Source organism: Aplosporella prunicola (genome assembly GCF_010093885.1).
Source record: "Aplosporella prunicola CBS 121167 unplaced genomic scaffold K452scaffold_8, whole genome shotgun sequence".
In the NCBI taxonomy this organism is placed as follows: Eukaryota; Fungi; Ascomycota; class Dothideomycetes; order Botryosphaeriales; family Aplosporellaceae; genus Aplosporella; species Aplosporella prunicola.
Genome location: NW_022983536.1, coordinates 145336 through 160018, shown reverse-complemented (window position 1 = coordinate 160018; position 14683 = coordinate 145336). Strand labels below are relative to the sequence as shown.

Genomic DNA, 14683 nt, shown 5'->3' with positions numbered 1-14683 from the left:
AAGTGATGGAGCAAATCCAGCATTTGCGAGGGAGGTGGATAAGTTCAGGAAACTGAGACATGGTGGATTAGGGCTGCCGCTGGCTGGGCCAGTTGGACTCGTGGCAAGCTTGTATGAGATGATGCAGTCGTTTATCGTTTCAATGAAGCAGCTGTTAGGAAGATGCCGTGACCTACACTGCAGAAGCACAGAAGTGGCGACGATTCGATGCTTGGGAAACCGAGAGAGGCCCCGAGGGAGGCTTAAACAGTGTGTCAATACAGGTGGCAAGCGGCTCTTCAGGGGTCTGTGCGTCGAGTGTCTAGCAAGCCACATACTCCACAGGACTCGATTTTGCCATGGATGTTACCTAGACGGTTTACAGTAGTGAGCGGTCAGTCCGGGTTGTTAAATCGCGCGGAAAAGGACGTCTTCTCCCACTCGTCGTCCTGGCTGTTGGCGGATTATGAGAAGGCTGAGGCAGACAGTCAGAATATCAAGCATTGGCGCACGGTGCAATGGCCGTGCGACCAAAACCAGACCCTGGGAATGGAGCTGAAGCGTTGTATGCCGCCGCTAGAGGGATTGGCGAGGGCGTGGTGGGCACATGTTGGGCTGGTGTTTTGGGAGAGGGTTGAAACAAGCTTAGCGGTGTGCAGCGTGATTGGCAGGGGTCCGCGCTTGGAGTCTGTGCGCGACCGACGTGTGCGGGAGGCGGAAGGCGCGTTGTTTTCTGGAGCTGCTCATCGATAACCACACCTGCCGCAACGCTCTCCTTCCCACAAACCCCCCCCGCACGTCTCCCGACGACTTACGCCTTCCACCCATTCTCTTCTGGGGCTTTTCACCTCTTGCCTCGTGCGATCCTTCTGAGATACCCTACGAATGTTTTAAGTCCTTAGAGCTACGCTAGAACGATCACCATGGAGGGCCCCTTGGTCACCACCACCCCTGGGGCTAACGGCATCCAACCGCCGCCCAAGGCTCCCACGGCAACCACGATAGATCCCCAACTCATAGTCGACCACCTCGCAAAAGTCCTGAGCGTCACCCTGGGCGCCGCCGAGGACGAGCTCGCCGCGCCCGGCAGCTTGCTGTCCGAGTCTGTCATAGCCGACACTCTGCAACGGTGTACGCGCTTCGCTTTGGAGTCGCAGGTGGCACTTTATGTCCAGCGGATCGTCGGCGAGCAACCAGAGCCGGTAGACGGTGCGGACGGGTCGGAAGGTAGGACCTCTCTTTCTTTTCCCGAGGATCACGTCGGTGCTGACGATCATTCATTTCCAGTCCCGCCTCCGCAGTATACCTACGTCCTCAGCTCTGAGCTGTCTTCCGCCGTGCAATACGATGCCTGTGTCGCTTTCTTCAAGGGCCCTCAGCCCATTAATCCCGCTTTGCCGATTAGCTCGCAGATTCAGATCATGCCTCTACCGGGAATCACGTCGTCGGAAACTGCGCCGCCTGGTCAGATCGCTGGTCCCTCGCCTTTCGAGGCCCTGCACGCTGCAATTCACCTGGCGCTGGCGCCATACTTCGATGCTTATACTAGAAGTCAGGCCGCGTCGCATCCCAGCTGGACTAAGGGAGATGCGGACTCGAGAACCGGTATACCTGGAGCGAAGAAGAGGATGGCGGAGCTGGAGCTGAGCTTGCTTCAGCTGCAACAGAACATTGAAATTCCCGAACTCGTTTTGGCCCTGCCTGAGGTGATTCAGAATGCGCTGGAAGAGGCGCGGGAACGTCAGGTTAAGCCAACCATCGAGTTCATCCCCGCGGCGCTTCTGGACGACAGCAAGTTCCTGAACAACCTGCAAAATATCGTCAACGGCTGGATTAGGCAGATTCAAGCAATCACCAAGACGAATCGGGACCCTGCTAGTGGCACTGCGGGCCAAGAGATCAACTTTTGGCTGGCGATGGAAACTAGTCTGGCATCGATCGAACAGCAGCTCCGGAGCGAGGGTGTTTCGCTCACCATGGACGTACTGAGGCACGCCAAGCGTTTCCAGGCCACTGTTAGTTTCACCACGGACACGGGCTTGAAGGAGACCATGGAAATGGTGCAAAAGTACAACTTGTTGATGCGCGACTTTCCATTGGACGAGCTGCTGTCTGCTCCTAGCTTGCAGAAGGTTCAGGACGCTATTAATTTGATCTTCACTCACTTGAACAAGAAGCTCCGCGCATCTCCTTACCCGATCAAGCGGGCTTTGGCTCTTGTGGAAGCTATTTCCGGCGACCTGGATGGTCGGATACATTACCTTCTTAATGGTCGTTCGTTAATGCACCAGGAATTCCCAGACTTTGATGCGACTATGAGACTGGCGGAAGGCATTTGGCGGGCATGGGATGAGAACGTCAAAGAATTCACCAACGTTGCGCGTGAAGTTTCCAGGAGGAGGAACGAGAAATTCATCCCAATCAAGATCTCTCCTCGCCACATCAAGACCCAGGATAGACTCAAGTACATCACCACCTTCCGTAGGAACCACGAACAACTCCAGCGGACCATCGTCAACGTGCTTGGCTCCAAGACTTCCGCGCGGGAACTCACGGACGGTGCTAAAGGCAGCGAGGCCGTTATCGTGGAGGAAATTGGTGATGTGGATGCCGTCGAGGAAGTCGCTCAGGCGTACGCGGCATTGAAAGATGTCGATATCTTGGATGTTTCTCCGGAGGGAACGCGCATCTGGGAACAGGCCGAAATGACCTACAACGAGCGGACGTCGCGCGTCGAAAACTCCATCATCGCTAGGCTGAGAGACCGCCTGGCCACTGCCAAGAACGCCAACGAAATGTTCCGCGTGTTCTCCAAGTTCAACGCACTCTTCGTCAGGCCGAAGATTCGGGGTGCCATTTCGGAGTACCAGACTCAGCTTATCGACAATGTCAAGCAGGACATTTCGGCATTGCATGAGCGCTTCAAGCAGCAGTATGGCCATTCCGAGGCGCACGCGATGGCACAGCTTCGCGATCTTCCACCTGTCTCAGGTGCCGTTATCTGGGCACGTCAAATTGAGCGGCAGCTGGATGGTTACATGAGAAAGGTGGAGGACATCCTTGGTAAAGACTGGGGTCTCCATATGGAAGGCCAGAAGCTCCAAAGCGAGAGCAGCATGTTCCGCAAGAAGCTTGAGACTAGGCCTATTTACGAGGCTTGGTTGAGGGAGGTCCAGAGGCGGAATCTATCCATTTCTGGCCGTCTTTTCAGCGTGTCACGCAACCGTGCGGCTGGCAATTCGCTCGAGCTCGGTGTCAACTTCGACCACCAGGTCATTGCTCTCTTCAAGGAAGTCCGGAACCTGCTTTGGCTCAATTACCAGGTGCCTCACGCCATCAACAACATCTCCAAGGAAGCAAAGCGTGTTTATCCTTATGCTGTCAGCATGATGGAGAGCGTACGGACATACTCGCAAACGACTCGCGCAATTGCCGAGATGGCACAAGTTTCGATCCTGCTCCACGGCTACCAGAACGATGCGCAAAGCTTGATCACCAAGGGTGTTCCTCTTAAGTGGGAATCTTTCGTCCACGCCTACGACCTTCACATCAAGCCGCTTGCTGTTGCGGCTGATCCCAGTATGGCTACTCGTAGTGAAAGCAAGCACGTCCAGTTCGTTCGTGAGTTTGCTGCTGCGGTGTCTCTTCTGCAGAGCAAGGCCGACACCCTCAGGACGATCCATGCTACCATCCAAAAGGCTCTGACCGATCTCGAGACCTGCGAGTACAAGCACGATTCTTTCCGTCAGAGCTTGGACGTCATTCAGCGCGCTGTCGATCAACTGAACTTGGAGAACTACGTCAACCTCCCCTACTATGTCGCTGAGATGAATGCTCGCATCGAGGCTACCTTGCTCATTCGTCTTAACCGCGCGGTCACGGAATGGATTGAGGCTTTTACTTCCGCTGATGGCTCAGAGGAAGATGAGAGGAACAACACTTTGAGGGCTCTTGAGGGCTCTCCTGAGCAGCAGCCTAAAACCCTTCCTCGTCTCTCCCATCTGATCCACGAGATTACCATGCGGAACCAGGTCATCTACCTCGACCCTCCTCTGGAGTTTGCCCGTGCTAGCTGGTTGGACCAGCTTCACGAATGGCTCGGCGTTATTTGCAGGCTTCAAAAGATCAAGTCCTCTCGGTACGAGATGAGGCTCGAGGCCACTCGTCAAGAGCCTACTGAGCAGCGCTTCGCAGAACTTCCAAGCCGTTGCACTCAATCGCTGACGCAGGTCTATGGCGCAATCGAGAACAAGATCCGCGAGATCGGTACCTATGTTGACGACTGGCTTCGTTTCCAGTCGCTGTGGGATCTCAAGTCCGACCAAGTCTATGACATCCTCGGTGAAGACCTCTCCAAGTGGCTTCAGCTTTTGCAAGATATTCGCAAGACCCGTTCCACCTTCGACACCTCTGACGTCAGCCGCTCGTTTGGAAACGTCACCATCGACTACGAGCAGGTGCAGATGAAGGTCAATGCCAAGTATGACCAGTGGCAGCACGAGATTCTTGTCAAGTTTGCTGGTCGCTTGGGTACTCGCATGACGGAGATCTATGCTGAGATTGAGAAGGCGCGCAGGGACCTTGAAGGCCAGTCCCTGGAGGCTTCATCCACGGCACAAGCTGTTCAATTCATCACATCCGTTCAACAGACCAGGCGCAAGGTCAAGTCTTGGGCTCCGGAAATCGAGACTTTCAGACAAGGACAAACCACCCTTACGCGGCAACGATACCAATTCCCGAACGACTGGCTCCATACTGATCAGATCGACCATGAATGGGCTACGCTGAACGAAATCCTCAACCGCAAGAGCAAGATTGTCAGTGACCAGACTGATGCGCTCAGGGCCAAGATCACGGCCCAGGACAGAGTCGTCAACGACAAGATTACCGAGCTCGTCCAGCAGTGGGGTGAAGAGAAGCCTGTGTCTGGAACGATTCCTCCCGACGAGGCGTCTGCCATTCTGCAATCCTTCGACCAGAGGTTGACGCAACTCAATGAGGATGCCCAGACAGTTTCCAAGGCTAAGGAGGCTCTTGACCTCCCTGCCAGCGGCGAGACCATCCTTCCTAGCTTGCTCGAAGAAGTTCAGGACTTCAAGTCCGTCTGGGCTGCTCTGTCTACTATCTGGAGCAGCTTGAACGAGCTGAAGGATACTCTTTGGACGAGCATCCAGCCTCGCAAGCTTCGTCAATCCCTCGACAACTTGATCAAGATGACCAAGGAGATGCCTTCCCGTATGCGTCAATACGCTGCCTTTGAGCACGTCCAGAACCACCTCCGTGGTCTTCTGAAGGTCAACCCGCTACTCTCTGATATGCGCTCCGAGGCTGTCCGCGAGCGTCACTGGATCAAAATTTTCCGGGCACTGAAGCCTTCCAAGAGATATTCTCCTCTCTCGATGACTCTTGGTGATGTCTGGGATCTCCAGCTTGGTCCTAGCGAGACTGTCATCAAGGATGTGATCACGCAAGCTCAAGGTGAAATGGCTCTCGAGGAGTTCTTGAGACAGGTCCGCGAGACATGGCAAAACTACTCTCTCGAACTGGTTTCTTACCAGAACAAGTGCCGTCTCATCCGCGGCTGGGACGACCTGTTTGCCAAGTGCAGTGAGAACCTCAACTCTCTCCAAGCCATGAGGCATTCGCCTTACTACAAGGAATTCGAAGAGGAAGCTTCTTCCTGGGAGGAAAAGCTGAACCGTATCCATGTCCTCTTCGATGTCTGGATTGATGTCCAGCGCCAGTGGGTCTACTTGGAGGGTGTTTTTACAGGCAACGCCGACATCAAGCACCTGCTGCCGATGGAGTCTTCGCGTTTCCAGAACATCAACTCCGAGTTCCTTAACGTCATGAAGAAGGTTGCTCGGTCGCCTTTCATCCTAGATGTGCTGGCTATTTCGGGTGTGCAGAAGTCCTTGGAGCGTCTTGCCGAGCTGCTCAACAAGATCCAAAAGGCTCTTGGAGAGTACCTCGAACGCGAGCGTGTCTCTTTCCCCCGTTTCTACTTCGTTGGTGACGAGGATCTGCTCGAAATCATCGGTAACAGCAACGATACGCTCAGGATCGAAAAGCATCTCCGCAAGATGTTTGCTGGTCTGTCCGGCTTGACGACCACGGATGACTCGACTATCGTTGGTTTCACCTCCAAGGAGGGCGAACAAGTTGGTCTTAAGAAGGAGATTTCTCTGGTCAAGACCCCGAAGATCAACGAATGGCTTGGTGCTCTTGAGCACAACATGAAGGACACCTTGGCGCAGCTTACCGCCGAAGCCATCGAGCACTTCCATGGCATTCTTAATGCCGAGACCCTCGATCGCGCCGCTTTCGAAGCCTACATTGCTGCGTATCCGGCCCAGATTGTTGTCCTGGCCACGCAGGCCTGCTGGACTACTGATGTCGAAGCTGCTCTGCGTGACGGTGGATCCTCGCTGCCAGCTCTGTATGAACGCCAGGTCACCATCTTGCAGCTCTTGGCAGCTGCCGTCCTTGTCGACCTTGATGTCATCCAGCGCAAGAAGTGCGAGCACTTGATCACTGAGTGTGTGCACCAGCGTGACGTTATTGACAAGCTGCGCAAAGTGGGCGCTACCTCCGAGAACCACCATGAGTGGCTCCTCCAGATGCGCTACTCGTACAAGGGCGAGGGTGACTTCGTTAAGCGCTTGCAAATCAAGATGGCCAGCGCTGTTTTGGACTACGGTTTCGAGTATCTTGGTGTTGCGGACCGCCTTGTCCGCACTCCTCTTACGGATCGCTGTTTCCTGACCCTGACGCAGGCCCTGTCTCAGAGACTTGGTGGTTCCCCCTACGGTCCCGCCGGTACTGGTAAGACGGAGTCCGTCAAGGCGCTTGGTCTGCAGCTCGGACGTTTCACCTTAGTCTTCTGTTGTGACGACACTTTCGATTTCCAGGCCATGGGTCGTATCTTCCTTGGTATTTGCCAGGTCGGCGCTTGGGGTTGTTTCGACGAGTTCAACCGTCTCGAGGAACGTATTCTGTCGGCCGTCTCGCAACAGGTGCAGAACATCCAACTTGGTCTCCGCAAGGGCATGGAAGACGACAAGGCTCAAATTGAGTTGATTGGTCGCAACATCAGGGTCAACCTCAACACTGGTATCTTCATCACCATGAACCCTGGTTATGCCGGTCGTTCCAACCTTCCCGACAACTTGAAGAAGCTGTTTCGTAGCGTCGCCATGTCCAAGCCTGACAAGGAGCTCATTGCCGAAGTCATGCTCTACTCTCAGGGTTTCTCACACGCCAAGTCCATCTCCAGTCAGATTGTGCCTTTCTTCGACAAGTGTAGCAAGGGGCTTTCCAAACAAGCCCACTATGACTTCGGTCTGCGTGCCCTGAAGTCTGTGCTTGTCAGCTCTGGTGGCCTGAAGCGTGCTAGGGTTGCTGCTGATGAAGAGGGCACCTCTGATGACGAGATCCTTGAGCCCCAAATCATGGTGCAGAGTTTGAGGGAGACTGTGGCTCCTAAGCTCATCCGCTCTGATGTCGACACTATGATCCAGATTGAGTCGGAGACATTCCCTGACGTTAAGTACCTGCCGGCTCCTCTTGAAGCGCTCCAGCAGGCTATCCACGAGTCTGCGGCCGAGCAACGCCTGGTTGTCAGCGAAGCGTGGATGACGAAGGTTTTGCAGCTGTACCAAATTCAGAACCTTCACCACGGTGTCATGATGGTGGGTTCTTCCGGTTCGGGCAAGTCTACTGCTTGGAAGACTCTGCTTTCGGCGTTGCAGCGTGTCGAAGGCGTCGAGGGTGTTTGCCATGTCATTGACCCGAAGGTCATGTCGAAGGAGCACCTGTACGGTAATCTCGACAGCACCACCAGAGAATGGACGGATGGTCTCTTCACCAGCATTCTGCGTAAGATCGTCGACAACCTGCGTGGTGAGGACACTAAGCGCCACTGGATCATCTTTGATGGTGATGTCGATCCTGAATGGGTTGAGAACTTGAACTCCGTTCTTGACGACAACAAGCTCCTCACGCTGCCTAACGGTGAACGTCTCAACCTTCCGCCGAACGTCCGCATCATGTTCGAAGTCGAGACCCTCAAGTACGCTACGCTGGCCACGGTCAGTCGTTGCGGTATGGTCTGGTTTAGCGATGACACCGTTTCTACGGACATGATGATCTCCAACTACCTCGGCGAACTGCGCAACACGCCCTTCGAGGACTTGGAAGATGACACCATTTCCCCTGGTCAGATGTCACAGAAGGCTCTGCAGGTCCAGAAGTTCGTTGCTGACCTGCTTGAGCACCGTCTCATGGCCGACAACTTCATCCAGAAGGCTTTGGACGGTGCCCGTGACTTCCACCACATCATGGAGTTTACCAACATCCGTGTGCTCAACACCCTCTTCTCTCTCTTGAACAAGACCTGCAGGTCTATGCTTGAGTACAATGTGCAGCATCCGGACTTCTCGCTCGAGGATGAGCAGATCGAGTCATTCCTCTCCAAGAAGCTGCTTGTCGCGCTTATCTGGTCTTTCACGGGTGACTGTCCGCTTGGTGAGCGCAAGGCTTTCGGCGACTTCGTGGCGGGTCAGAGCACCATCGACCTGCCACCGCTTGGTGCCGGAACGTCTCTCATTGACTTTGACGTCGCTTTGCCGCGCGCAGACTGGACGCTCTGGCAGAACCAGGTCCCCAATGTTGAGGTCAACACTCACTCTATCATTCAGACTGATGTCGTCATTCCGACATTGGATACTGTCCGTCACGAGGATGTCCTGTACTCTTGGCTCGCCGAGCACAAGCCTCTTCTGCTTTGCGGTCCTCCTGGTTCCGGTAAAACCATGACTCTCTTCAGCGCTCTTAGAAAGTTGCCGAATATGGAAGTCGTTGGCCTGAACTTCTCCAGCGCGACGACTCCTGACTTGCTCATCAAGACCTTCGAGCAATACTGCGAGTACCGCAAGACTCTCAACGGTGTGATCCTTAGCCCCACCCAGATTGGCCGCTGGCTTGTCATCTTCTGCGATGAAATCAACTTGCCTGCCCCCGACAACTACGGTACCCAGCGTGCCATTTCGTTCCTCAGACAGCTTGTTGAACAGAACGGTTTCTGGAGAACCTCTGACAAGGCATGGGTCACGCTCGACCGCATTCAGTTCGTGGGTGCTTGTAACCCGCCCACTGATGCTGGTCGTACGGCTATGGGCTTGCGTTTCCTGCGTCATTCGCCCCTGGTCATGGTTGACTACCCTGGCGAGCTTTCGCTGCAGCAAATTTACGGAACGTTCAACAACGCAGTCCTTAAGATCATTCCGGCACTGCGTGGTTACGCTGAGCCTTTGACGAAGTCTATGGTCCAAGTCTACTTGGAGTCTCAGAAGCGCTTCACTCCTGACATTCAACCACACTACGTCTACTCGCCTCGTGAGTTGACCAGATGGGTCAGAGGTGTGTACGAAGCTATCCGACCTCTGGAGAACTTGAGCGTCGAAGGCTTGGTGAGGATCTGGGCCCACGAAGCCCTGCGTCTCTTCCAGGATCGTCTCATTGCCGAAGAGGAGCGCAAGTGGACGGAAGAGTGTGTGCACCGCGTTGCGCTCGAGCACTTCCCCACCATCGAAGAAGACAAGGCCCTTGGAGGACCGATTCTCTTCTCCAACTGGCTGTCTAAGCACTACGTTCCTGTCGAGCGTGACCAGCTTCGTGACTTCGTCAAGGCTCGTCTCAAGACCTTCTGTGAGGAAGAGGTGGATGTTCCGCTTATCCTGTTCAACGATGTCCTGGACCATGTCCTCCGTATCGATCGTGTCTTCCGTCAACCTCAAGGTCATCTTATCCTTATCGGTGTCAGTGGCAGTGGCAAGACTACTCTTTCCCGCTTCGTGGCTTGGATGAACGGTCTCAAGGTTGTCCAGATCAAGGTGCACGGCAAGTACTCCGCTGAAGACTTTGATGACGATCTTCGGAGCGTCCTGCGCAGATGTGGTTGCAAGGGCGAGAAGATTTGTTTCATCATGGACGAGTCCAACGTTCTTGACTCCGGTTTCCTTGAGCGCATGAACACTCTGCTTGCCAACGCCGAAGTCCCCGGTCTGTTCGAGGGTGATGAGTACGCTTCGTTGATGACATCTTGCAAGGAAGGTGCTCAGCGCCAAGGCCTGTTGCTCGACTCTCAGGAGGAACTGTACAAGTGGTTCACTCAGCAAATTGTCAAGAATCTGCACGTGGTGTTCACTATGAACCCGCCCGAGGAAGGCCTTTCTTCCAAGGCTGCTACGTCCCCTGCCCTGTTCAACCGTTGCGTTCTTAACTGGTTCGGTGACTGGTCCGACCAAGCGCTCTACCAGGTCGGCTCCGAGTTGACTCAGCGTGTCGATCTCGACAGGGCCAACTGGAAGGCTCCCGACAGCATTCCTGTCGCCTACCGTGAGCTCCAGCTGCCTCCTTCGCACCGTGAGGCGGTCATCAACGCCATGGTGTACATCCACTACTCGCTTCACCGCTTCAACACTCGCCTGCAGAAGCAGCAGAACAAGAAGACGTACTTGACGCCTCGTCACTTCTTGGACTTTGTCGCCCAGTACGTTACGCTCTACCAGGAGAAGCGTGAAGACCTTGAGGAGCAGCAACGCCATTTGAACGTTGGTTTGGAGAAGCTTCGTGAGACTGTCGACAAGGTTAGGGACCTCAGGGCCAGTCTTGCCCAGAAGAAGAGTCAGCTCGAGTTGAAGGACGCCGAAGCCAACGAGAAGCTGCAGCGCATGATTGCTGATCAGCGCGAGGCTGAGCAACGTAAGACCCACTCGCTCGAGGTCCAGGCTGCTTTGGAGAAGCAAGAAAAGGAAGTCGCAGAGCGCAGAGAGGTTGTGCTTAACGACCTTGCCCACGCCGAGCCCGCTGTGCTTGAAGCTCAGAAGAGTGTCAGCAACATCAAGCGTCAGCACCTTACCGAAGTCAGGTCTATGCAAAACCCTCCTTCTGGTGTCAAGCTTGCCCTCGACGCTGTCTGCTCGCTCCTTGGCCACAAGGTCAGCGATTGGAGATCCGTCGTGGCGATTGTCAGGCGTGATGACTTCATTGCCAGCATTGTCACGTACAAGAACGAGGAGCAGATGACGGCGAACCTCCGTCTTAAGATGCGCAGGGACTACCTGTCCAAGGAGGACTTCACCTACGACCGTGTCAACCGCGCTTCCAAGGCTTGCGGTCCGCTGGTCCAGTGGGTCGAGGCCCAGGTCAACTACTCCGAGATTCTCGACCGTGTCGGTCCTCTCAGAGAGGAAGTGGGTCAGCTCGCGGAGGCTGCTGAGCAGACCAAGGCTGAGGCCATTGCCATCCAGAACACGATCAAGTCGCTTGAGGACAGCATTGGCACGTACAAGACCGAATATGCGGCGCTCATTAGCGAGACTCAGGCCATCAAGGCCGAAATGTCGCGTGTCCAATTCAAGGTCGACCGCAGTGTCAGCCTACTCGACAGTTTGTCTTCTGAGCGTGGCAGATGGGAGGAGAGCAGCAAGTCGTTCGAAACACAAATCGACACCATCGTCGGCGACGTCCTGGTCGCCGCCGCCTTTATTGCTTACAGCGGTTACTACGACCAACAATACCGTAAGGCGATGACGGAGGACTGGTTCCATCATATGTCAATGTCTGGACTCAGCTTCAAGGCTCACAACCCCGTCACCGAATACCTTTCGACCGCCGATGAGCGTCTGTCGTGGCAGGAGAACTCGCTGCCAGCTGACGATCTTTGCACGGAGAACGCTATCATCTTGAAGAGGTTCAACCGCTACCCGCTCATCATCGATCCTTCTGGCCGCGTGCCTGAATTCCTTCAGAAGGAGTGCAAGGACCGCCGTCTCACTGTCACCAGTTTCTTGGACGATTCCTTCACCAAGCAGCTCGAAAGTGCTCTGCGTTTCGGCAACCCCATCCTCATCCAGGACGCTGAGCACCTCGACCCTATCCTCAACCACGTGCTTAACAAGGAATACCAGAAGACCGGTGGTCGTGTGCTCATTCAGCTCGGCAAGCAAGAAATTGATTTCTCGCCTTCCTTCCGCCTGTACCTCTGCACCAGGGACCCGTCGGCGACATTCGCCCCGGATATTTGCAGCAGAACTACTTTCGTCAACTTTACTGTCACTCAGAGCAGTCTGCAAACCCAGTCGCTGGCTGAAGTACTCAAGTCCGAGAGGCCCGACGTCGATGAGCGCCGTTCCAACCTCATCAAGATGCAGGGCGAGTTCTCCGTCCACTTGCGTGCACTTGAGAAGCGTCTGCTTCAAGCGCTTAACGAGTCTCGCGGAAACATCCTGGATGACGATCACGTCATCGAAACGCTCGAGACGCTCAAGAAGGAGGCCGCTGAGATTTCTGCCAAGGTGTCTGAGACTGAAGGCGTCATGAACGAGGTTGACAACATTACCCTGCAGTATGAGATTGTTGCTCGTTCTTGCTCGGCTATCTTCGCCGTTCTGGAGCAGCTGCGTCACGTCAACTTCTTCTACCAGTTCTCGCTGCAGTACTTTACCGACATTTTCGAGTCGGTCCTGCAAGATACCAAGAAGATTGGTGGAGACTTGAGTTATGCCGCTCGCATCGACCACATCATCAAGGAGCTGTTCATTGACACCTACCGGCGCACTTCGCTGGCCCTCCTCCACAAGGACCGGGTCATGCTGGCCATGCTTCTTGCCCAAGCCGCGCCTTACAAGATGGACAAGTCTCTGATTGATCAGGTCCTCGACAACGATCTTCTGCCTGTCGATGTCTCAACCGAGCCTCGTCGCAAGGACGAAGTCCTCATTCGCGTCGCCAAGCACCCGCTTTTCAAGAACGAGGTTGAGAAGATCGACGAGGGATCGTGGAGCACCTTCTGCACTGAAGAGCTGGCGGAGAACTTTGTTCCTAAGGCCTGGCCCCAGGCTACCGAGAACCTCGACCAGCAACTGCGGTCGCTTATCCTAGTCAAGCTGTTCCGTGTCGATCGCTTTGTTCCTGCCGTCGAGCGCTTCGTCACCGAGGTGTTCGGCAAGGGCTTCCCAGTCGTCAGCGACGACCTTGGAGCCATTGTCAAGCAGGTCTCTGCCCGCACTCCCATCGCACTCAGCTCCTCGCCTGGTTTCGATGCTTCATACAAGGTCGACAACCTCGTCGAGCGCATGCGCGTCAGCTGCACCAACATCGCTATGGGTTCCAACGAAGGTCTCGCAAGCGCCGACAAGGCCATCACGGCGGCCGCGGCTACTGGCAACTGGGTGCTGGTCAAGAACGTCCACCTGGCGCCGACGTGGCTGCAGAGCTTGGAGAAGCGTATCGACTCGCTCAAGCCGCACCAGGACTTCCGCCTCTTCCTGTCGATGGAGAGCAGCCCGAAGATTCCCGTCAACTTGCTGCGCGCCTCGCGTGTCCTGATGTACGAGCAGCCAGCTGGTATCAAGGCCAACATGAAGGACTCGCTGTCGCAGCTGGCGACGCGCGCGACCAAGCAACCCGTCGAGAGGGCCAGAATCTACCTTCTGCTCTGCTTCTTGCACGCAGTGGTGCAGGAACGCTTGAGGTACGCGCCCAACCTGGGCTGGAAGGGCTTCTGGGAGTTCAACGACAGCGACTACGAGTGCTGCGCCAACATCATTGACACGTGGATCGAGTCGGTGGCGCACGGCCGTACCAACGTAGCGCCCAAAAATATCCCATGGGAGATGCTGCGGGTCCTGCTGTCGGAGATGTACGGCGGCAAGATCGACGACGAAGAAGACTGGCAGACGCTGGCGGGCTTGGTGAACGCAATCATGGACCCGGCGGCTTTCGAGGAGGGCTGGCGCATTGTGAAGCCCACGCCTGAAAACGACAACACGGAACTTGAGCTGCCGAGCGAGACGGCTTGGAGCTCGTTCTTGGACTGGGTCAATGGGCTGCCGGAGCGCGAGCCGCCGACTTATCTGGGACTGCCGGCGAATGCGGAGAAGCTGTTGCTGGTGGGACAAGCGAAGGAGATGGTGAGCAACTTGAAGCAAGTTGTGGAGTTGTTGGATGAGGGAGAGCAGGTTATGGCAGAGGCGGCGGATAATTAGATGAGTGGGGGATTAGATGGGACTGTGCGATGACGTTGATGGATGATGCATTGCTCGGCTGAGTCGAGCTCGACTTGTTTGCGATGCTTTTTTTGTTTTGTCATGGTTTTTTCTACTTTTTGCTTTTGCTTTTTTTGAACGCGGTACGCGACATGGGACACGGGTTTTAGACGGATGGGCTACGAGTACGGAGGAGTTAGTTTAGCTGACTACTTCATAGTACATACGGCGGTGTATGTTGTATGTGTTGTCACATTTTGATCTTTCTTATTCGGTCGGCTTTCCTTTTTCTGCAGCTGTCAGTGTCGGTGTCGGTGGCGGTGTCGGTGTCGCTTTGCTGTGCATTTGCATGGCATTGCAGCGGCATTGCAGCGGCATTGCAGCGCGGTTGCAGTGCGTGAATGTGTAGGGATATTGTGCTGTATGCAAGGAGGTGTGCGTGCTGCGTGTTGCGTGCTGTGGTGCATGTTTGAGTGTTTGCTGTATATGCGTGTTGTAAATACGGGCGTGGGGGTTGGGATGGGGCTGGGGATGGGGTGCGTGGGGGCAAGGTTGCACGACGGAGAATGCTTTTGTTAGAGATTATGTGTGTACTGTACACGGAACCGCTGTATGTACGTATTGCGTGATAGATCTGATTTGATTTTTTTTTT

At 54.9% G+C, this 14683-nt stretch overlaps 1 protein-coding gene across 1 annotated transcript; it reads left to right on the top strand.

Moving 5' to 3' along the window:
* Positions 1-902: 902 nt before the first annotated feature.
* On the top strand, positions 903-14030 carry K452DRAFT_224111 (uncharacterized protein; the record flags this gene model as incomplete). The annotated part of the gene is made up of 2 exons (XM_033536672.1): positions 903-1188; positions 1267-14030. 2 exons carry the CDS (start codon positions 903-905, stop codon positions 14028-14030), a joined length of 13050 nt encoding a protein of 4349 aa, XP_033399297.1.
* Positions 14031-14683: the final 653 nt, after the last annotated feature.